Source organism: Rissa tridactyla, chromosome 5, assembly GCF_028500815.1.
Source record: "Rissa tridactyla isolate bRisTri1 chromosome 5, bRisTri1.patW.cur.20221130, whole genome shotgun sequence".
Taxonomy (NCBI): Eukaryota; Metazoa; Chordata; class Aves; order Charadriiformes; family Laridae; genus Rissa; species Rissa tridactyla.
In genome coordinates, this window is record NC_071470.1 from 50,603,069 (window position 1) to 50,628,132 (window position 25,064).

The 25,064-nt window shown below is 38.8% G+C and overlaps 1 protein-coding gene across 6 annotated transcripts in view; it reads left to right on the forward strand.

Moving 5' to 3' along the window:
- The window catches only part of CCSER1 (coiled-coil serine rich protein 1), a 695,545-nt gene that overhangs the window by 57,632 nt on the left and 612,849 nt on the right, over positions 1–25,064 (forward strand). For 5 of the 6 annotated variants that reach the window (XM_054203343.1, XM_054203348.1, XM_054203347.1 and 2 more), the window contains exons 2-3: positions 14,631–15,989; positions 18,576–18,763. In XM_054203343.1, coding sequence (XP_054059318.1) covers positions 14,675–15,989; positions 18,576–18,763 — 1,503 coding nt within the window. In that variant the 5' untranslated portion in view covers positions 14,631–14,674. Of the gene's footprint in view, positions 1–11,405; positions 11,593–14,630; positions 15,990–18,575; positions 18,764–25,064 lie in introns of those variants that run through there. The other variant, XM_054203344.1, reaches the window with a different exon arrangement.

Below are 25,064 nucleotides of genomic sequence, written 5' to 3' on the forward strand. Positions count from 1 at the left end.
CTGTGTTTTGGGAATACCTTCACATGTTGTGCTATGGTGTAAGAGGGCCTGGTTCAGCAGCTGTGTTGAGCAGTTCTAAACAGAAGATGTTTTCCTTCCTAGTGTGCAGAGTCTGAATTGTGTTGCTGGCTTATTTTTATGTTGCTCCTTAAGGGACTTTTCCAGAGCTACAGGTCGTGATCAGTTTTGGGGCACCTTTGTGGGTCACCTGGAATTTAAGTTTGACACTAGCATATAGGGTCTCTTGCTTTGTGGAGTTATTCTAGCAGGCTCTGTGCAGATGACAGGTTTTACATGCCTTTCCACACTTCTTTGCAGCTCTGGAATTGGGAGACTCACAGAATGGTTTGGGTTGGAAGGGACCTTTAAAGATCACCTAGTTCAACCCTTCTGCCATGGGCAGGGACATATTTCACTAGATCAGGTTTCTCAAAGCCCAATCCATGCAGACTTTGAATATCTTCCAGTGAGGGGGCATCCACAACTTCTTTGGGCAACCTGTTCCAGTGTCTCACTACCCTCATCATAACAAATTTCTTCCTTATGCCCCATCTAAACCTACCCTCTTCCAGTTTAAAACTGTTGCGCCTTGTCCTGTCGCTACAGGCCCTGGTGAAAAGCCTCTCTCTGTTTTGCTTAGAAGCCCCCTTTAAGTATCGAAAGGCCGCAATAGGGTCTTCCCAGAGCCTTCTCTTCTCCAGGCTGAACAATCCAACTCTCATAGCCTGTCCTCATAGGAGAGGTGTTCCAGCCCGCTGATCATTTTTATGGCCCTCCGCTGTCCAATGTTCCATCCACCAGTATCCCCAAGTCCTCCACAGGGCTGCCCTTAATCCATTTGTCATGTGGTCTGTGTTGGTATTGGGGATTGCCCTGTCCCGAGTGCAGGACCTTGCACTTGGCTTTGTTGAACTTCATGAAATTCACATGTCCGCAGTCCTTAAGCCTGTCCAGGACCCTCTGGATGTCATCCCTTCCCTCTAGCATATCAACTGCACCACTCTGCTTGGAGTCATCTGCAAACTTGCTGAGGATGTACTCAATTCCACCTTCTATGTCATTGATGAAGATATTAAATAGCATTGGTCTCAGTACGGACCCTTGAGGGACATGACTCATTACTGGTATCCACTTGGACATTGAGCTATTGACTGTAATGAATCATTTGACTTCGCTTTTACGTACAACAAAGCTTTCTGACTGATATTTTCTACTTTGAAGCAGATATATCTAATCAGAATAAGCTAAAATTATTAAATATGTAAAAGCAAGCCCTTATAGTGGGAAGGTCTGGCCTTTGCAGTACAAGCCGCAGTAGGAATAATATTTACTGCTGGGAGTGTGAGTTTTGTTATTGGATCACTTGAGGGCTGTGGAGAAAGGATGGGTCTTGAATAACTGCTTTTGCAACAGCTGAGAGACTGCATGTTGTATTCACAACACACTTTCTGATATTTTTAGGCCACTTTGAAAGTATGGAAGAACTATTGCCATTTAATATTGTAGAGCTTGGATGTGATGGAGTAAGTCACGAATAGACACTATCATGAGCTAAAACTTAAAGTTGTCTAAAACTTTTAGCTGTGGGCTTGTAGCTGCTCAGTGGTGAGTGCTTACATAGTAAATGAGATCATACAGCTTAATTTTCTGAATTTTCCCTCCTGTTTACTAATATCTCTCCCCGGCCCCCCCAATACTTTTCAGACTCACCAGTGCTACTATAGCAGCCAAATACGCTTGTGTAAAATGAACAACGTGCAAAACTATTTATCTCACTTATTTCAAAAGAGCAGAACTAAATTAGCAAAGCCTCAGATCTGTAGAGTCAGAGGTCGGCGATATAAGATGTTGGTATCTCATAAGTATGTAGGCAGAAATGGAGTATTATGTGCTTCTGAATCCATTTTTTTTTAACCTGAAATTATTAAGCTTTAAATAATTAGTGTGCGAACTGTTTACTTATTAAGAGTGATTGAGGTAAGTGGGAAATACCCAGGCTTGTTTTTTGACACTCCTTTTATGCATTCAAAACTGTGTTTAAAAAACTCAGGAAAGCACGGAGACCTGCTGTATATAGCTGTCTTTTAATCGGAGTTTTGTGTTCACACAGACAAGTGTGTGAAATCTGCTTTTATGTCTCTGATTTTTGGAACTGAGAACCATATGGTATCTTGGTTTTGCATTTCTTAGATCTTCTTAACTATGCCTGCATAGCAATTAGGCTTCTGCATAAATTTAAGAAAATAACATATGCGTTTGTTCTTACTGTACAAAATAGACTGAGAATTCATTTCAGCTTTTACAATAACCCTAAAAAGCATTTGGAATAGGGCAATTTAGTTTACAGTTACTATATAGTTAATTTTACCCTTGAAAATTTGTTTTAGTGTTCTGTCTTTTGTTATGAAATGGCAAGACCCAGGGTGTCCAACTCATCCAGTGAAGGGGGGCTAAATTGTATCCTTGTGCAAAGCAAAGCACTCGCCATTGTGCTTATGTCCCATTGAAGTCAATGGGACCACTCATGTTTTGAAAGTTAAGTATGTGCTTTTAAGTGTTTTACTGAATAGGGATGAGATTATTCTCATTCTAAAAGTCAAGGATGAGCTTAAGTGCTTGGCAGAATTGAATTAGTTAGCATCTATGAGTTAGCACAAGAAAACCTGAACCTTGTAGCATGCTTGTTCAGAAGGTCCTTTTTGTAAGTTCCAGTTGAGTTTGATGGGCTATGTCGTTAAGCTGTAAGTGTCAGTAAACTGTTCTGCGTGTTATTTTTCAATGTAATTTTTTAAAAAAGATAATAGTCGGGATAACTTTAGGACTATTCCTCATTCAGACCTGGTTTTATCGCCAAACTTCTCTGTTTTCCATCTTTATCTCTATCATTAACTTTTCAATTTTGCATTTTCCCATTACTTTTTCTTTAACTGTGTTAAAGTATTTATCTTCTGTCTAGGTTGAGAGGAGAGTTGAACTTCTTTGAGTTCCTGAGCAGTTCTCTATTTCAATAGGCATCTCTCCTGTTGGGATGCTGCCTTACCTGTTCTCTATATGCCTCTGCCTTGTGATAAGTCTCCAAACTGCCTGCTCTGAATTGACATGAGATATCATTTCTGTCATCATTTCTCTGTTGCTGTTGGCATCCTTACTCACCAATTTTCTCTCTCTTTATTTGCTGAACTTTTTTATATGCTGAAAATGGTTGGAAGCAAAATGTGGGCTACAGATATGTGTTTCTTAGATGTGAGGGAACATGTTGTAAAGAAATAGCAATTTGTCTTCCTACCAAACTTGTTGGCATGGTGTAGTCATCTCTCCTCTCGGTTGTTCCAACCAGGAGGCAGAGTACAAATGGTTGTACCCTGCGAAGAAGTTAACTTTTTGATTGGACTTCCAGGACTGATTTATAACACTAGCTTTTATAAAAATGCATTCACAAGTGTCCCTGATCTTTCTGAAGATCAAACTAGCTTTGGGAGTTGCAGTTGATGATAAATGAGCAAATGATACCATCTTGGACAATAACGGTGGAGTCTGATTAAAGACCCTTCAAAGCTGTACAACTTTGTTTTGATTAACAATGACAAGACACACCAGAGACATCCAGGAACATACAGTAAAAGCTTTTCCTGAGAAGGTTAACTTTCACCTGCTCTGATCATTTTTTGGGGATAATTGTTTGAAACTGTTGAAAATGGTGGTGGAGGGAGGTGCAAGTAATGGGTAACAGTTGTGACAGACAATATGGTAAGGCAATAAACTTTAGAACAAAAGGCAGTTGTAAAAGATTATTAATTGACTATCTCAAATGAAAGAACTGTTTTTACCTATTTTGGGCCTATGTGTTCACTTTCTTGTTTCTTGAGCAAGCTGAATGAAACAAACTTAGTCATTTGTTCATAGCAGCCATCATTACAGCTTGCTTTTTCTGGAAATACTCTCCCTTAAAATAATCAGTATTTCTCCTTGCCCATTATTCTTCCCAAAGGATTGCTTTTCACTGCTCCCTGTCTCCTTGCTACGACATCTTTTGTATTGATCTGGGTGCCTAGGAGAATTATCTGGGAATCAGATTTAGTATTTGATTCCCAAATAGTACCGACCTGAGTGTGAAACCTGGTTTTGACAGTAAGTGTGTACAAGTCGCTGCTTTTTTTTTCCTCGCATAGTGCTATTAGAATTGTGTTGAGTTTGCAAGGTGTTATGATGATGTAAATAATTTTAACAAAGATTTATGTGGAAAAAATTGTAGAAAGTTAATTTGACAAATTATTTTGCTTATTTTTTAATTAATAAAATCTTCCGAAATAATGCTAGGTATCATCCAAAGGTCTTTATTTGTCAGTTTCTAAAATATGAATTCTAAACATGAAGTTAGAATATCTATTAGGTTAAAATGTTCCTGGTATAATACATCGTAATTCTCTGATAACGCAGCAATAGTTCTCTGCAACCTTCCATCTAGTTGTCTCAAGCTGCTTTTATAGGACAAAACTACAATGCTGGAGTATGGTCTGCGTGTTAGATGAGAGGGATGGGTTCTCATGGGTCCTTTGGTCACAGAGCAGATCATTGTTAAGTAGGAGGAGCAACAGCTGATGTCTTCAAAGATGCTTACTGTTCCATTTAGCATCTGGATACTTATTTAGTACCTGGGATAAATGGAAACTGCATTATAACTTCTTTTTGTAAACTTCTGTGTTGAAGTTTGTGGTTTGAATCCTAACATTAATGGAAGCCTGTGTAGTTTTGTGATTACAAGCTGTGAATTTCCAGAGAGTTGGTTTCCTAAATCCAAAGGAAAGCAAGTGAAACTAGGTGTTTATTTTTCTAGGACTCCTATGAACTTCCATGCTGGTTTTTTTTCTGGTTAGACAGCTTTGAGTTTGCAAGCTGGTTTCTTTTTCCCCTTTCTGTGCTTGACTTGTGGGTTTCAGTTGTATGCAGAGACCTTTTTAACCTTCGCTTTTCAAAACAAAATGTAGGTCTTTACTATGTGTGTGTAAATTTGGTGTATGTTGTTCTGGGCATTACTGCTATGGCACTTGATTTTCCTAAAGTGTGCTGTGCTTGTTGCTGCAGAAATGTGAGCTGCTGTGTTTTAATGTTTGATTAACAACTCGCCATCAGATTTGAGTATGTTAGTATATTCAGCTGTCTTGAGTTTTCTTCCCTTTTATTGTTTTTATTAGTAAGACAATAGATTGAAATGAGTCTGGTAAGTCTAATCTAAAAATAATTATATTTTCAGTATAGCAAAAGGGGAATTGCCTGGGTCTTTGTGAAGATTCATGGAAGTCTTAAGTAGAACATGATAAGTATTATGACTTATTTCTAAATGTAGTATGATTGATTCCTAAAAATGTATTCTTCTTGTAAGTGGTGTCCAGTGGAGTACATTAACGTATAAAGAAGCTAAAGCAATTAGTTTGCAATTAAAATAATAAAATTACACAATATTGGGGATGGTAATTATGACTGTATCTAATATTCAGCCCCATGAGGCATGCATCCCATGTGTGGTAAAACCTGCAGGGAACAGGAATCATGTGGTTCCCTTTTATTAGAGGTTAGTAAGCTGTGAGTACCTCGCCTGGAACAGTCAAACGGAGCGTTATCAGTTCATTTTGCACCACTAGACTTCTTTCTAGGCATGAGTTGGGAATTGTTCTCTTCTGTTAAGCTTAGGGGAATTTGGAAAAGAGCATTCTTGCTCCTGTTGCTGTTAATGATATATTATTTCCTGGTAACATAGTCAACAGCTGCTACAGTGATGTACTACAATTACCTTATTATTAATCAAAGACCAATCTGTAAATTAGTCTGCCTAATGTTAGAGAAAGCTTTCACAGTTTACTTTCATGAGTACTATTAGCCACATCGATTTATTCTATTTTTAAAATCCTTTTCCTTTATCTGGATCCCCTGGAAGAGTGCTTATTGCCCAGTCCTTTTTGCTGTCAGGATGTAAGGTGGACCACGGGTCCCTCTGTCCTCTGTTTTCAACAGTGGCTCTAAGCAGATGCTTAGGGAGCAGTACGAATGGAGCCCAGGTGTATGGGTCTTCAGAGTTGCATGATTAATTTGTTAGGGTTTTATCAATTTTCATTATAATCCATTAAGGGATTCTGTATTTGGTCAGCATAAAAAAAGATGCAAACAAAATCCTGCTTCCGTCCACTTAAATTGGGGGTCTGTGATTAGAGTGATTAGATCATGCACATCCAAGTGTTGCTTTTGCAAGAGTTAAAGAAGAATTACAGATGGGGTGACCGAGGCTTATAGTGATGAAAGGCCAAATGGTTTAAATCAGCATGATTCACTTCAGTGGAGCCCCATGAATTTACAACAGATGAGGATTTGGTCCGTTTTAATGCAGTTAAGGTCACACGTTCATCTGGTGACAGGGGTAATAAATGACCCCATCCCTTGTTGTCACTGTGGTTGCCATATACACAGCAGAAGCAGGCAGCATTTCAGACTGAAAAGCAGCCAGACTGGAAAATGTGCAGGAAGCTTTAGCGTAAAAAATAAATTGTTGATGACACTGAAGTTGTGATTCTGGAAGATAAGAGGAATAGACACGGGAGAGCACAGAACGAAGACTCGCAGTTCCACTGGGACCGCGTAGTGCTGTGACAGCATGAGTTGGTTGCTTGAAGTGAGCAAGAGGTACACATTTGTAATACATTGAAAGACAGATTTTAGAAGGAGCACACTAAAGCAGAGCTTGAATTCACTGCTGACTGCGCAAATCAGCCAGATCATGCTTTAGAGACACTTATGACGTCTTGTGAGCAATCAGAATATTTTAAGGAAGTTCTTTGTTGTTTTTTTTTTTTCGTGGGGGAGCTGATAGAGATGCTTTGAATGCTTGTGGGAGTTGTAGCCAGTATTGGTGGCTTGCTTCATGCTACTGACAAATTTTATGCAGTGAACAGTGCACCATGGGTACAGAGCTAGGGCCACGTTATTCCCAGTATTTTCCTCATGGGAATACCAGCCGGCTTGCACAGTGTTGATCTGTTCCACTTAAATTCCAGAGCAAATGGCTGGCAAGAAGTCTATCCCTCTCTTAGAGCCCTGGGCTGAGGCAAATGCTATATCTGCTGTTTTCTGATGTGCGAGTGAGTCAGTGCTCTAGTGGGCACAATACACCTATTTTTCCTGCATGAAGCAAAAAGAAGATCCCTGATTCTAAGTTGCTTTTCCTTTTTGGTTAAAACAAAATACAGCTGAAAGTCAAATCACTCTCTATAAATGAACACATCCCATGTTATGACTAAATCCTAATATTTAGTGTTGAAGCCCAAACATAATTATTTTCCTTAAAGCCTTAATTGAACAAGATTTTCTGCTATCTCTAAGCATCATAAAACACTACCATGTGCATGATGAGTGGCGCGAGAGGAGAGAAAGATGTGAGGGAAGGAGGATGCCATTTGATCCTATTGCATCTTACCCAGTCACCAGGCTTCCATCACTATGTCCACCAAAGATATCTCAACAGTAGCCAATGTCTTTTTGTTCCATTACAGCACTCAGGGAGCTGTGTAAGTCCACTTCACTTGTTAAAAGTGAATACTTCATTGCTTACAAACACATTTGGGGAAGGTAATCAGGGGAGCGGATGCCATGACATTTGAACCACAAAGCAAACATACTCTTTGATACTTCTATTTCCAAGTTGTTATTTATACTTGTAACTGTTTTTAATTAAACTATAAGTATTGTGAGTACCAGCTGTTGTAAGAAATGCATTGTACACTTCTGAATCCAGAGAAGTGATAGAGGTGAGAGATACGGTTTCTCTTCTCTTAAAAAAAACAGCACAACACACCAAAACTCCGTTACATGAATGTGACAGCTGCTTCTCTGTGGCGTGGTCCTTGCCTTGGTTCTGATCTCTGTGTGTGTGTGTCTGATTGTTGAATAGGTGGCAGTTGTTTGTCTTCTTCACACAGCCAACTTTTTGCCAGTAGATGAGCCCAGCTCTTAGCGAGTGCTGGGTGTACATAAAGACTACCAGTAAGGTTGGTACTTCTGTCCTGATACTTCATCTGTTATCTTGAAGTGCTTTGGATAACCTTTGGTGTGATACAGAGGCATTTGGAGTAGGGGATGATTTAAGCGTAGGTAGGAGAGAGGTGCGGCCTCTAGGTTTCTAGAGATCAGTTTCCCTGGTTCTCTTTTACTAAACCTGCAGTTCATCTGGTACAAGTGGGATCAATTTGCATATCCAGTGATAATGAAGGAAAGAATGAGTCGCATGTGACATGTCTTATGCTAACATTTGCCTTCTGGCTAATTTAAAGTCAAGAGAGGATATACAGATAACTTATCTCCAGTTTTCTTATTTGAATGTTTGTTTTACTTCTAATTTCATACCAGCACTGGGAGTAGCAGTTATGGACCTATAAAACAGATGTCTTCAACTGGTACAAGAGCAGTCAAAATGGGAGACAGCGTTTTGAAGTGTGTATGACTTCACATTTACTTATTGCAAATTTATCTGCCATCTTCCTCTCTTGTTTCCTGAAAGCGTGGGAGCAAGTGAAAATAAAAATAGACTTGGGCTGTAGGACACAGGAAACTGAAAGAAATCTCGTGTCTTGCCTTAGGATACCTCAGTGCTTGGATTCTGTGTTTTTTCCAGATATATAAAAGCTATTTCCACATATATAAAAGCCATTTTGCCCAATGAGTTTTCAGTACAGGGGGAAAAAGTGTGTGGATTTTTAAAGGTCTAGGTCCCTGTGTTGGGTATTCTTATGTTTATAAAAACTGTTGAAAAAAAAATAAACTGGAACCAAGTGTGGACATGGTAGTAGCTTATAAAATTTCGCACCAAGGGTACGGCTGTGGCTGCTGTTCCACAAAATACATTCTTGAGCTCTGAACTGCGCACAAGGAAAGAAAAGGGAAAAGTGTTATTCACAAAAAAAGCAAATAGAGCTTTTATGTGTTAGAAGGAATTTTGCTCGTTTGCAAAAACAAATTCCTTCAGTATCAACAATCCCACCCTTAGCTAGTGCCTTCTATTGTATGGGTGTTTGGCTTTGCTAGTATTTTCAATAAAGCCCTATTAATCCAGTTACATTATCCCTGATAACAGCTAAACCATGAAGTATTTATGTGCAGGTGTTTCTTTGTTTGCTTTTATTTTAAATGTAAAACAATATTTTAATGGCTTTTTTAGGCTCTTATGTTCTCCTTGTGTACAGGATTGCTCACACATAGTGACCTCTGGGAGCTATGCAGATAAAAACAAGTCACAAATGTACTAGAGAGAGAAATAATATTGTAATTAAATTGGGACAATATTGAAGGTGGCAATGCTTAAATGCTGAGGATAATATAGTGCTGGAATCCAAATGATGTAGAATTTTCAAGATTGGGGTGGGAGCTACAGGCTATGATGTTACCTGTTGGGCGGAAGGACCGTTCCTTACAAGTTCATCAGCTACATTAGGACTTCAGTTGACTCACTGGCAATTACAAATATTTATTTTCACGTGGTTTTGTGGGTATTTGTAGTATCCTGGGGTAAACTTAATTTCTATGTAAGTCTGGAGCCAGCTAGTCTATGGAGACTATGTCTATCATGTGGTCCTTGCCTCCTGCCATATGGTAGTGCTCATGTGAGGGATGGGGAATGTTCGCAGTTTATGATTCACGTGTCAGTCCTGCGTGTTCTGCTTTATTATATGATTCCTGATTCAAAGCATTAAAGAAAACATATAATCTTCCTTAAACTATTGGCACAGCCTAAAAATCACACTGCTGTGGAGGAGAGAGGTAGAGAGCAGGCGAATATTGATGTTCTGCTCTTTGATGTAAGGTTGGGGCTTTCAGCGATGTGTCATGTCATCTCCTCATTTAAACTTAGATAGCTAACACAGTTTTGTTCTTTGCATGGAAGATAGTGTTTGGTGTTTCTAGGAGGTGCATCTTTAAGGAGAACATCTTTAGGAAAGCTTTGTTTAAAAAGTGTTGAGAGGTGGTAGCAGGTTGGTTATTTATAAAGAGAGTGTTTGTACTGGCCTACACATTGCAGTTCTCTGTCGAATAAGCATATATTAGCTTTTGGAATGTACATGTAATTATGATAATGGTAAGATTCACAAATAATTTCAAGTCCTAAATTTTGCCTCAAAGGCAATGAGAAATGTAGAAGGCTCTGACTGTTGCTTTTTCATGCTTGCAGTCAATGAAAAAGTAGATCCACGGCTCCATCTACTGGAGCACAAAGCCACCAGCAGGAGCTGCTCTTTATTGAATGTCCCGCACTGTGGCACACTCGTGTGAGTAACCGCTTGGCAGAAGCTGAAATAAAAAACATTGGGTTTTATTTTTCAGCTGGTGAATTGATGGAGTAGATTTCTGTGAAGACATTGGTGTAACATTTTGAAAAATTTACCTGTTTTAACACTTCTGGCGCTTTTTCCGCTGTTACAGTCACTGTCTGAAAGTTGAGCAATTTGTTTTTTTTGACAAGATACAGTAATATATAAAATACGGAGCTTGTTGTATAATTCTTACCCTGTTCATTTATGTATTTTATACTCGTACAACTGCTGTAGGCAAGATAAAGGCTTAATATTGTGTAGTGGCTTGGTTCCTCCAAAGTTCTCCTGGGTGGAAAGAATAAGCCCCAAGTATAAAAAAACTTGGCCTCTTTATTTTCTCTGGCAATTAAATACATGACTTTAAATTTTTGAGATTAGTTTGTATTTTGCAACATCTTGGTGCAGATGAATGTGAAAGGAAACTATTTCTATTTTATTAACTTTATAAATTGCTAATAAGAGGGAAAATGTTTTGTTCATACTTTGCCTGTTTCTCATTTGCATTGGTTTCAGCACAGGACCTCAGAAACTGTGAGCTGTAGCCAAGCTCTTGAAGGGAGATCAGGTTCTGAAATAATTGACTGTTACTCTGGCTGCAATTAAATGTTTTCAAAATAGTTTACTTATTTTCCTTTGGTGTATCAAACTTTGTCTTGCATAATACCAGATACAAAAACATGCATCAAAAATCCATTCCATAAAAGCAAAATTTGAATGGTTGTCTGCTGCAGCACTGAGTAAACACTTCAGTTTCAGCAGTACCTGGATTTTAGAATTAAAAAATATTAAAACATAATGGTTTGTGTATTTGAGTAAGATTCAGACCTCCATACAGAATACTGTGTAGACTATTTTTTAACTGTTCACATTATGTGATAATGATGCAAAATATATTTTGTCCTAAGCAAGGAGCCTGATCTAATTGAAAGACTGTCAGTTTTCCTTGATCCTTCTTGTTTACCTGAGTTCTTGCTAGTTTTCTAAAGACCCAGTAATTTCTTTTAAGATACATGGAGCTTTGTATTAGGTCGTAGATTGATCGCGTAGGATCAGAGTTGCTGTCCAGTATAAATTTGGAACAGTTGTCTGGAATGGCATAATAGTGTTGCAAAGGTGTCTTTCTCTGCTGTTTTCTTTTTTGTCTGTTGCAGCTTTTAAGAATGATGCCAGTAGAATGAAGATGTTAGAGACAGAAAATCAGTGGTTTTGCAGAGAACATGTAGCTGGAAGTGAATTTCACTCTGTAAGCGTTACTGCTATAAAGTGATAAGCGCAAGTAATTACGTTAAATGTGGAGACTGAAAGGAAACACCACCTATTTTGTTCATAATTGGACATACATGACAGTTTATAACTCCCCTGCAATAAGTGAAAAAAAAAATGAAAGATATTATTTCCTTAATATCTGAGGGTATTATTATCTTGAAATACATATTTTTTTCCTGTGTTGCAAGTAGAAAGGTCACTTCAACTCAGTGTTAAACCTCGGCACTTTTACACTGCAAAATGTATATAGATATAAAATAAACAGTATATGCAAATAATAGCCAAACTATTAATAAAAGTCACAACAGTCAAAGTATTCGAACTCTGTATGCACAGGAGCATTCATATATGTGTATATATGTGGATGTTTGCATGGATGTGTGTGTTTTGAGAAATGTCCTCTGGTAGCTATTGTAGACCCAGAAAGAACAGAATATTATAATTACTTCATATTTTATGGGTGAGGATTTCTGCTGCTTAGACAATAAGAGAAATGTTGACCGTTTATTTGTGCTCTTCCTTCAAGAGGCAAGGAAGGAAGAATGAATGAATAAATGCCACTTTGTTATCTGTGGTTAGAGGCAATGTATTTTATTAAAAATTGTTACCACCTGGAAAGCTAAGTCTGTGTGTATTCACAGGCCAGTTATTAGGAACAATCTCTATTATTACTTAGACGCAGCCTTTATATTGCCAGTGGAAGTTACAATATGTGCATTTTGCTCAGTTTTCTGCTTCCTTCTGCTCTCAACTCAGAGACTTTCATAATTACAAAGCAGGATGGTTTGTTCTCCAGTGAACTGACAACTAAGATGTGGGCAGGAGAGTGAGTGATGGGAGCAAATGTTTTGTCTGAGCATAAAATGCGTATACGGATTTAATGTATTTTAAAAATATTTTGCTCATCTACTGCTGTTATAAAACTGCATTCTAAAGTCTTTTTTCAGCAGTTACAATGTCTCCTTAAAATACAAGGAAGAACCCTCACAGTCTGTAAATAGTATTGTGTTGTGTGTATGTTCATATCCATACGTATTGGAATGCCTGCAAGTACATGTTCACAAAAACAAAAAACCAACCAAACAAAAAACCCCACAAAACCAAACCCCACCACAATAGGTCTGGAAGTGGTTAAAGAAAAGAAAGGTTTGTACGGGGAGGGTGGATGTATGCAGCTTTCCAAAGCACATTTGGAGTAGGCTGCATGGTGGGCAGACAAACAAGCTGGTATAATGTAAGCCCCTACGTGAGTTCACGGGGCCTCAGCTTCTCTGTGCTGTTGCCTCTGCTTTTGCTCTTACAGTGGTGTAAATGCAAACTACCTTACGTGTCAGTGAAATGGAACAACTGGCTCTGCATCAGTTTGTTTGGTGGATGTAAAGTGATTCTGGTAACATGTGTGTTTGCGCCTGTGCTGTGAGTTTTGTTGCAATTATAATGAATTCCAATTTGGGTTTCAATTGCAGGACCTGGGTATTGTCTAGGTCAGGTTTTAGCTTGTCATCAGAGATCACCAGTGACTTTTAGGAATTAGTGACCATTCCCAAGCTGTTTCTCTCATCTTAAACTACAAAATTGCTTATTGATTCCTGGTGCTTGTGAATATTGTGGCTGCTTGGCAATGCATGTTCAGGCTGGAGCTGTACTAGCTTTTTGAGAAAAAATGTTAACAATGCAGAAATTACAGTCCAATGTCTAGTCTGAAATAGTCTCTGAGCTTACTCATTACCCTTTCTTTCACGGTAATATAACATACAGGTATTTTTATTACTTCTTAAATATTCTGTTCTCATTTTTATTTTTTATATATGTGTGTGTATATACACTGTATAAGCATATATATTGTTCATAGTTACTTGTTGTAGCCACATAACACATATTAAAATTGCTCATTAGATGAATTAACTTGGTTTTGCACTTGACATAAAAACATTGTTTAGATAAATGACCTGATTTTTATTCCTATGTGCTGAACACTTGCAGCTCACAAAGTTGCATCAGGCATTATACCTACAGCCTCTCTTGTTCTCGTGATTATATATCACGTGTTTTTATTGCTCCCTTCGTGGTCCTGTCTCTCACAGCAGTAGCTCATTATAATGAGAACAAAAAGGAGATAGAACTGCTATATATTTCATAGAGATTAATTTTCTTCTAGTACATCTGCTGTGCTGATCAAAATAAGTTTTTATTGCTTAAATATTTATAAAAAATTACAAGTGTCTGTGTATGGAGCACTTTTCACTAATTTCAAAAACCAGCAAAAATAGCTAATTGTAAGCAAGTAGGCTACAAGAGGATTTCAGAGAAGCATTCAAAGGAAACATTGAAGTTCAAATCTAGAAACATGATCCCATATTTTGACAGTAAATTCCTAGAACTTACAGTGCCTTAGGAAGAATTTTTGGTGGTGGTTATTTTAGTTTGAGTGCAATGCCGGCATTTTCTCTGCTGTAAGGTGATACGTAGAGCCTTTAGCAGAAGCACATAAAGGAATTAAAAATCCAAGTGAAAGTTCAGTGAAGATTGGAAAACTTAAATCCTCTTCTTTCTTGCAGAAATCTGAGAATTTAGGAACACAAAATAATGTTTTATTCTACTCAGATCATGAAAAATTAAGCATCTTCTAAGAGAGCTTACGGTTTATAAGAAGACTTGTCCCAGGAATTTACAAAAAGGGACATTTGGGTGATACATTTGTATATCTTTTGGCAAGTAGATTTTATACTGTTACCCAGTGTGATCTGCATTGTGCAATATATCATATATAATACTGTATCTCTCATATATATGAATGTTTTTACCCACATCTTCGGTCAGCTGCTGTGTTTGCAGCACTGTCTATTGAACATCCCTTTGAAATTCTAAAAATCTTCAGTAATGCATGCACAACAACTTGCAGCTGTACATAAAATTGCTGTTCGTAACTCGTGTTTAGGATGACTTAAAGCCTATTGAAGTGGACTTTGAGGCTGAATCACTTATGTGGGTTTTTTTGTTTGTTTTTCTTCCCAGATTAGTTTGTTGGTTGCGAAGAGCCACGGACACTTTGTGCCCTGATGGGGGACTCAGGATCCAGACGATCGACTCTAGTATCTCGGTTGCCAATATTCAGGAGAAGTATTAGCCGGAGACACGACTCCCTCCCTTCCTCACCTTCTTCTGCTAATGCCGTTGGTGTCCACACCTCCTCCCCATCCAGCACTAACTCCAGCTCAGGGAGCACAGGCAAGCGCCGGAGTATTTTCCGCACTCCTTCCATTAGCTTCCATAACAAGAAAGGGAGTGAGCAGAAGCCTGACCCAGCTAGTCAAAATGTTAACATCTCCAATGGTGCCCAGTCCTCTCTCAGCACTCTGCAAAAACTGAGCTTAGAGGAACACATTAAAAGCAGAGGAAGGCATTCCGTTGGCTTTGGCAGCTCACGCAGCAAGAAGATAACAAGGTCTTTGACAGATGACTTTGAAAGAGGAAAGGAGCCCTCAGCTAATAAGAATGTCTTTATAAATTGCATAAGCTCTGGGAAGAATGAGGGTGATGATTCGGGCTTTGCAGAGGAGCAGAGCCGATACTCTGTCAAACAATCCACGCGAAAACTTCTCCCTAAATCTTTCTCGTCGCACTACAAATTTTCCAAACCAGTTCCGGAGAGTCAGTCGGTTTCCTCTGTGCAGCAGTCCAGGTGCTTGCTGGAGTTTAAATCGTATGTGGAAAGTGAACCTGTGATCGCCAAGTCCTCTCCTCCATGTTCGGCCGAAACGACAGAGTGCATGGGGAGCTCCTTGCAGTCCCCGCTGCTGTCGGCTGACCTCACAGCTGCCCAGACGCCCTCTGACTTTGTCACCCTGACAGAGGATTCTGTTTCAGAGGTTGATGCTCTGCCCAGCAATGGGACTGGGGCGCTGCTCACAGAGGATTTTGGCCACAATGTCTCTACCTCTCAGGTCTTCTTTAATCCTGCTGCTGCTCCTGCGAGGGAAATGGATATTGTGGAAAGTACTGGCCATTCTGCTGGTGTATCTCCTTTGAGTCATGCAAGCTCGTGTAGTGTTGAATCCAATACCTTATTCAAAACCTCAGCTGCTAATCAAACAAAAGTATTGTTGCAAGCCAATGAACTACATATTAATGATGCCAGGCACATAGAAGAAATTAACTCAGCAAATGCACATTTAGAAACTTTTGTGTTACAGCATAGAGAAGAACCAGTGATACTCTCTCCAAAGGCACAGGGGTTGAGTGGGGACAGAGATGGAAGCATGCCATCCAAGCACACAAGAGAGACAATGTCTGTAATGGAGTCTAAGATTGTTCCATGTTCTGAACCTCAGTCCTTTAGAACACAACAGGGTTATGAAACAAACCGTTCTAAAGGTATGTCTCCTGGTCTCTTCATTGTTGGGTTTGATGGGGTTTTTTTGGCCTCAGTTCTTCTGTAAGAATTGTTTGGTCATAAAGTGTTTTTTTGTAGAGTTGCCAGTGCTAGCTAGGAAGTTCAATAGTTACAAATTGTGCACTTCTCCCAAAACTGTATTGGAATTAAATGAAAAGTCTGTGACGTTTTGAGTTCACACGTTACAGTTTGCTAACACCCATCGGTGCTGTTCATAGCTATGCTTTCCTGTGGTAGAAAAGGAATTAAGAAAGAGAGTATTGATTCTTGCCTCTTGTTGAAGCTGGGATTTTTGAGGCATTACTGTTTTGGACTTGAGCTAAAGAATTGCATTGTTTGAGATGGAAACATTGCCAGAGAAATAAACCTTCTTTTAGTCTGGTTGTGAAAAACAACACAGTTTATCTTATATTGATCTGGGTTCCTGACTCTTGCTTGCTCTATTCAACTGATGTTATAGAGTAGCGTGGAGTGGATATTTCTGTGGCAGACTATGAGAGAAGCTGTTTCTGTTTCCCTCTGAAATAACATTGTTCAAGTTCTTATTATGTAATCTATGAAACAGAGAGAGTTAATTACCATATGAATTTCACGCTGGATCTTTAGCTTATGAAAAGGAATTTGGAAATATTAACAAGATTAAGTGAAAAGACTGTGCCGAGAAATCCTAGTCTATAGAGATGCAGATGAATAAAGGCACCAGGCCCTTGAGTGAAGGACACATGTCAGAAGACATTTATCTCTGACAGTTTGTTTTCTCAAATCAACCTAAAGACTGGTGCTTTCTTGCGTAATTCTGAGACTCTCTCTCATAGGCCAAAATTTGTGAGAGTTAACAAGACTGCATTTGTAGTGTTTGTATTAGAAGATGAATGAGTGTAAACTCATATGAATTCATACCCATCTTCTTGTTTGGACATTTATCTAGGCACGTAGATTATAAGGAATCAAAAGCAATCTTACTTTTTGAATTATTTGTTACTGGAAGGCTTGGTTGGATATCTTATACATAAATGGCAAGATAAAGTCAAATTAATCCACTAAATTAGCTTTCACCTTGAAGGGACCTGCTTCCCTCAGAACCATAGTCAGTTGGGAGAATAAGTATTTCCATTTATGTGTGTTTCTGGTCCCGCGCGCTCGGTTGGTCTTCCTTGCAATACTGGCTCATCTGTGAATGAGCTCATCCTTTTGAATCTGAGTTACTAGAGCGTACTGCAGAGCAGCAAGTGAGCAGGTCGCAGTGATGTTTAGAAATACACAGCGCACTTGAAACTCATGCGTTGGCAGTTGTATATTTAATCTGTATTTCTGGAAGGCAGCTAACTGCAGTTGAAACAATGGTAGAGGGATTTCCATAAATGGGATTCATGTTCACAAAAACACTGGAGCTAATACCGCACTATATAAAAGTCAGTGATGAATTCTTAGGGTTTTATAGTCCTGTTCAAAATGCAATACTTTTTTTTTTCTTATGTGGGGAAGGATGTATTTAAAATTAGAAACTAGCCAAGCATACAAAGGGACTATTGAAAAAAAATATAAAATCCTGTCATATGAAATGAAACAAATACTGAATGCCACGTAAGCTTTTTCTATAAGATATGGTTATAAGCAGCTATATCTGTTACAAACAGACTGATTTTGAGTATTTGGTTTTGCTAAAACAGTATTTAAAACCAGATGTGAATGTGAAATATTTCTGTGCATTTTCTTTGGTAATGGATGTTTTGTCTTCCATAGCTGGTCTCATAGCAGATATCATTATAGATAGTATTGGGAACATGACATTAATGTATGAGCAGGCTTGGTGTGCCATATATTTCTTTGTATACCTTTATATATTTTTATGTGATATGGATTTTTTTTAAAAGCCTTAGAGAAAATGTCTGTTCTCTCAAAAGGCAAAAGAAGATAAGATTTTACATTTATAATGTTGTTATGCTTTTCTATTTCCCCATCTCTATATTTGCCTTAACATCTCAAAATGTAATTTTCCTCCTCTTCTTCTGATGTGTTATTGTTTAACATGAGGTGGGGACGGGGATTCAGTTTGATGGCTGAATTTGAAGTGCGCAGAAGCAGAGCTGAGCTAGGAAGGCCAAAGAGAAATCAAAACCAATGTCTATGGAATGGTAACAAAGCTGTGATCTGGCCCTACAAAACTTGGACTTGCCTCAGAACGCGGGATAGGGCAGGTTGGGTTTTGGCACCAGTGGACCAGAGATAGTGTCTCTGGTGGATTTTACTGAACAGTGGTTTGGAAGTGTCTTGACAACAAGGGGAGAAAGGAAAGGATGGAGTAACAAGCCCTCTGGATTCTGTTAGGAGCTGTGGACTCTAGTGTGCTGAGTGTCCTAGTCACTGGGAGCTGAACAGAGAACTGGTGGCCCAGGGGATGCTTTTATCTAGATAAGCAGGATCTGCTTTCTACAGAACATCTGTGCAATTGCGATTCAATGCAAATATTTCAAGCAAAGCAGTGTTCTCCTTAAGAAAACACTTGTAGAGAATAATTCTCTACATTCTCTATCTGTAATGATTTTTGATTGCTTTTCTATTCATAGTTGATCTTGCCAATAGCTTCAGTCCATACCGAGAAGGCAGATTTGTTGAGAAACGTCTGAGATCCTCTTCAGAAGGTACTGCTGGAGGCAGTCGGCTGATCATAAAACCAAAGGATGGAAATACAGAAGAGCTTAACAGCCTACGGAAGCAGAGAGCAAGTTCATCCTCTTCAAAAATGAACAGCATGGTGAGTTTATTCCCATATGCGAAAGTTTTTATTTTTCTGTGATTAGCATAACTGTAATGAGAAGCAGCAACTTTACAAGAGAACTTTACAAGTTGCTGCTGGTAAGAAAGGAGAAAAAAACCAAACCAAACCAAAAAACAACCTAAATGCCGTTTCATGTTTCCAAACTGTGATCCAGGCTCAGCTGCAGGTATTAGAAGTATTTTTTTCAGGGCATGCCATTGTGAAAAGCTTTGTATATTTTCTGTGAAGATACTCTCCTTGTAATGCTTTGCTGATTTGCTTGGGAGAAAAATGGAGAGGGGAACAGTAGCAAAATTCAGTGTTACTATTTACGAGGTTAAATTCAGCGGGCTACTCTGTGGCAATGTTTTATTGTTACTGCGTTAGTTATTTCCTCGACTCACTTCTGGCGTAAGTGAGATGAGATTCAGACCAGAAGTTGGATACAGAGGAAGTTGTCTGTAAGGAGGCTCACGTGAAAGGTCTGAGCGGTCCCTTTCGAAATGGGTGATGAGTTTGAATGCTTTCACTCTGAGCACAAGGTAAGGAGGAGAGGAAACGATCTCTGCTGAGAACACCTGAGGGTCCAGAGGACTGGAAAGGCTAAGGCAGATCATATAACTGCAGGAGAGTACTTTTGAAACCTCTCCTAGTGAAAGAATAGTAGAAGGAACTGACTGACTGACAAGTTTGTGCTTTCCTTTAGCCAGTGAGAATAAATATTTTAGGCTGAGTGTAATTTATACTTACAAATGTGTTCTCCAGTGAGAATAATAAAGATGCTAAGATTAAACACCTACAGCATCCGCTTTTTACCTTATAGAAATCACTGAAACAACTTTTACGGCCATTATTAGTTTGAGGTACTTTATTCAACTTGCTAGCTGAAAAAAGGAGGATTCATTTTGTACCTATATCTGAGAACAGTTTTCCATAGAAAACAAAATGCCCCATGTTTCTTACTGCTGCCTAGAGTTGCTAAACAGATGTATAAATAAAGGGGCTTTTCCTTTTCAGGTTTACATAATAGATGTTATGTTACAATGTTGAAGGACCAGACACATGTCTGAGAGACTCAGATGTGAACACAACTGTCTTATGTAAGAGAATTTTTGCTGTTTTTCAGAGGTGTGAAACTGATGTTAGATTTCCAGTGATGTACGCTTTTGGTGTAGTTTCACAGGCTAATACAAAAACTCAACAACTCATACCATTAGTTAGACAACTTTTATGACTGTGTGCTGCTTTGGCTGCCACTAAATGTAATGTTTTCTCTCTCACCCGGGAAGCCGATGAAGGCTAAAATTGTCTTCCTCTGTGAGGCTCCCCGTACTAGTTCCTGGTTGGTAATTTAAATATAGATCCCAAGAGAAGGATCTGATTTAGTGCAAATTCCACTTACGGAAGCTGTGGCGGGAAATTGGGGTTTGGGAGTTTCTCAAGAGGATGTGAAATTGAAATCTGTCTTTTGTCGTGGTAAATCTCCCCCCTGTGTCTGAATGTACCATCCAAACCTTCCTTTGTGGCTGGTCTCACAAATGCTGCTGTGGATGGCAGGAGAAAATTACATCAGTACTGAGCACATTCTTACTATGTACGGCCGATGCACAACAGGTTTTCCAGTGTACTGGTGTCCTCAAGCAATGGTCACTACAAACACTCAACTAAAACGGAGTTGCTTGGTGCCTTTTACAGAAATGCTTGCCTGTATGCTTGTTTTCTGTAACCTGGGCAGATAGGATTACTTACACTTCAGTGACAAGATTATTCTCTTCTTAGCACTAGAGATAGTGCAGATTTATCAGTATTCACTGATTAATTTTATACTACCTGAAAGTGCAGGAGGCAAATTAATTTTAGGAAGGAGAAGATATTATACATCTGCCTTTCTTGTTTCTAAATTGTTGCCAACTTGTCAGATGAAATAGTACAGTAATGCAAAATTTATTTCAACAAAAAAACCCTTGATTTTTTAATTTTTTTTCTCGTTGAATTATTACACCCAGAAATACAGCATAAAAATAAAGATGTGGAACTGCTAAACAGTAGGAGAGACCTTTGTGCTGTTTAAAGCATATAGTTATAGCATGTTTCTCTGTTTTTGCAGGAAGTCCGCATCCAAGTATCAGTGAATAGCATCTTATTTTTCGAAGCCAGAAAGAACTTGATGACTTCTAAAGATGCTGTTTCATGTAGGCATACAGAGCATTTATGCAGATATAGTTCCTGCCCTAAAAAGCTGGTTAACCCTGGCTCAAGCCTGTAAACCTTATTTGGGTTGTTAGACCCAAGCTATTCGACAGGTCTCGAATTTAAATACTAGGCTACACTGGTGACGTAGCACTTCATTCTGTTTAGCCCTGTATCAATGATGGGACTGGGAAGGTGACAGCATGGTAACAACAGGAAATAAGCACAGTGTGCATGGGGAATAGGTGGTGATTTGAGTCACTTTGATGTTTTGTGTATGAAACCCACGAGTTTGTTTTTTTTCTTCCACTTCCCTTAGCCAGATTGGCCGCAAATTCACAAGTGTTTGCTCATGCTTATTTGTATTAGTCACAGAGCAAGAACTTTACCGTCAAGATTACTGGGCATGCTCATGAGTGAAGGTAAAATTATTCCTGCTTTTCTCCCAATGCATATGGATATCATCTTCATATGTTAAGAAAAATGCTAGATGAAAGCTTTTTTTAGTAAAATGTGAGGTTTAAGAAGTAGTAAAACAAACACCCCCACCCCAAACAACCAGAAGGCAAAAGAATAAGCAGAGTTCCCTGGAAGAAAAGGAATTAAAAATTTAAGGAACTGAATGTTCGTCATAATACATATCTGAACAGTAAAAATGCCTCTTCAAAATACTTGTCACAAGCAATTAATATTTAACACCACAGTAGCAGATTGTTACCAGTGAATGATACTAATGAAGAATAAATACTAGGTAAAGAATTGGAGTTGCTAAACGAAGTATTGTTAAAAACCTTAACCTAACTTTCTTGGGTGCCTAGAAAAACATTTGTCACTCTTCTGTGGCTATCTGTATTCGTTTTGTTCAATTTTGGAAGAAAATGAACCACAGGTATTTAAGGGATGGCAAGTTGCTGGGGGATTGCCGAGGCCTCCCTGACGAGGGCAGCGTTGCTCTTCTGTTCTTCTCTGCAGCATTGAGTGAGGGGTAGTAGCTGCAGATGCTGGTTTTCTGGCATCATCCAGCCGTCGTGTTAGATTGAAGAAGCTTTGTACTGTGGAAGATACCCTTTCCTTGCAGATGGTCACCACATCCCCCGAGAGTGGCATTAACTGACTTGTGAGATGCTGAAAGTAATTTATAATCTGGACAGGAGCAATGCTACTCATAAATGAGATGTAGGGAAAGAAAAAAGTCGTTCAAAATAACTCTGCAAATGTGCCAATTTCATAGCAATGTAAATACTGAAAAGAAACAGACGCTTGAGATTGACTGCTTAGATCGCTAATTATGTGTGTTTTCTATCAGTATAGTTTCAAAGCTGTCATTCTTGCAGTGACCGATTTCTGCCACAAGATGCCATCATCTCACTAAAACTGGTTTTCGACTTCAGTAGTACATAGTTACACAAAATGCGAAAACTGCAATTCAGAACATTTTAGGAACGGTTTAATGCTGATTAGCCTGTGTAGTGTACTAGACCCTTTCCAAATGAATATTGTTGAGACTGATGCAATTTAAAGAGATTCATATTGCTATAGAAATCCTGGTCATTCAAACGTACCAACTATGAAGTCATCGATTACAACTTTAAATATCTAGATGTAACATATAGACTAGTTAACTATGTCTCAGAAGATTGATAGAGGCAATGGCTGACCTCTCTGTTCTCCAGCTAGGTGGTTCTTTTTTTCCAATGTGTAAGAGAGGCAAAAATAAAGACACGAAAATGCAAACCAGGGTGGTAAAAGACTTGAAATGGCAGGAAATACACAGCCCTGCATGACCAATGAAAAAGAACGTAAACGTGGGTAGTTGAAATGTAGGAGAGAATTAGAATAACCACATTGGAAAAAAAATAGGATTGGACCCCCAGATCACTGTAAGTAGATTCTTTAAGAGGAGTAGGAGACAGAACAGCAGGAAAAAAGAGTTGACTTATTACAGTACTTAGAATTAACAGTAATTGAGGAGTGTGGCTAATGTGGAAAGATGACTATCCTAAATACCACTTTTGCCAGTACTAAAAAGGAAATGTAAAAAAAGGGGGAAAAAAAAAAAATTTGCTGATTTTTTTTTTTAAAAGCTGCTGATAGAGATTTTGAAATGCTAACAAATTATAGTCAGTTGTTAAAACCAGATAGTCATGAGCATATGAATAAAAGTAACTGTATATTACTGCAAGTTTAAAAAAAGTTCAGAGGATTGTTGGAGCCCCTCTACCACAGTGCCCACCTTCAAGATGTGAGCTGCACTGTGCCGTATGCACACATGCGTTTTTACTTTGTCTAGAAATATGACTGCATCCATGCAGTAGAACAAGACTGCCCACTTACCTTTGACTGTCACAGACATGTCTCTCTGCAATTATTTACAAAGAAAATTATTGTTTGGCTTTGTGACTGCTCCGTTGTCCACACCTCGCTATCAGTGTATGTGCTATATGACTAAAAGAAACCTAATTTTTCAACTTTTTCCTGCCTCAGTGGGTGAACATTACCACTGTCCTTTCTCTTCTGCAGTCCCGTGTTTCTTTGGGTACTCTCTTGAGCACAGGTTTTTCTTCAGTTTCTTGTAACTGAATCTTCTCTAAATATTGCCTGGTTTTCATTTCTTAAATTTAGCTACAAGTTTTTATCCTTGCAGGTGAAAATTTTTATGCTTGCCCTCAGTGCTGCATCGTCCTCTCATTTTGCCTAGAGCAAGGCAGCCTTGCCTACTTGTGTCAGTCCAATTAGAGCTGCACAACTTATTTTTCTGGATTGTTGCTTTGACTGTGCCATTTCTTTCTCTGCGTCTTTCCCATGGTTCCACTATATTAGATAAAACCGTTTGTTGCCAGTTAAAGGACTTTCATGGCCTAAGGTCATCCCAGCTTTTTTCCCCTCAGCTTTAACAGTGATACAAGTCTTCATTGCCCACTTGTCAAAGTGTCAAATAGTTGCATTCATGTGTTCACCCACACTGCCTATCATGCACTAGAGTAACTGCAGTTACCACAAGAGTTTCTTCATTTCCTTTCTCAGTTTCCATTTTATTTTTTTGCCTCGCCTGTAAGTAACAACACAACCCTGAACTAAGACAATTTTTCAAGATGCATGCTGGTGCTGTGTTACTGAGGTTTTTTACTTATCCATCCAATGCTGGCACTTGGGCAAAACCCCCTTTTTCTCATGCTTGTACTGTGCATACTATGTGGGGATGCTCTGAGTACCTTACATCTCAGTAAGTATATTTGCAACATAAATTAAGAACAGTATATGCAAAAACCAGTGTTGGAATACAGGGTAATATTTTGTGGGCTACTGCAGCGTTCTATTTGATAATGGGAGGAGTTGAATATGTCAGTTAAACGTAAAATTTGTAAAATTAATAATTGACTAATTTAATGTAGACAGGGCTGGCTGAAACTTTGGGAAGACAAAAAAGGTCAGTGATTGACATGCAAATAATGAGATACTAGCAACAGATATATAAACTGCAAGTGTTTGAGATTCCTAGTGTTTCTCTGGAGGGAGCAGAAAGGCAAAACATAGGTCACTTTAATGGAAATGTGTTATGGCTCCTTGTTGGAATGCCTGTTTGTGATAATTATCTAATTAGCAGCTGGTGCCTAAATTCTAGTTAGGTGTCCTGGATCTTCTGTGTGAGTAACTGTACCTAGGTTTTGTTACCTAGGTGATTTGTGGTGACTTAGCAATTAATAGTCAGGTTGCTAGTGTCCTTCAGAAATGGTACGTGCAATGATGGAGTGATTATTCAAACCACTGTATTCAAATCTGTCCTTGTATTTGATATCGTACGTTATGAAGCAGTATCCAGATCCGCAACTCATGAAAGCGTGATTGGTGCTTCTCACAGATTACTTTATTTTCAATGTCTCCTGAGTAGTCTTATTACCAAGCACCAGTTCTAACCCAATTGTCACATCATGAGAGAAACAACAGGATCCTGTGCCTCCATGGACTTCGCTGAATGTATGTAAATAAGGGCTTAAATGTTTTTTATGTTTCCTTTTTCTCTATGCTGAACAGTATGATATTTTCCTGGTGTTGATGAAGCACTGAGAATGGGTAAAACTAGGTTGGCTGCTAGTCTAGAGGGGATTGA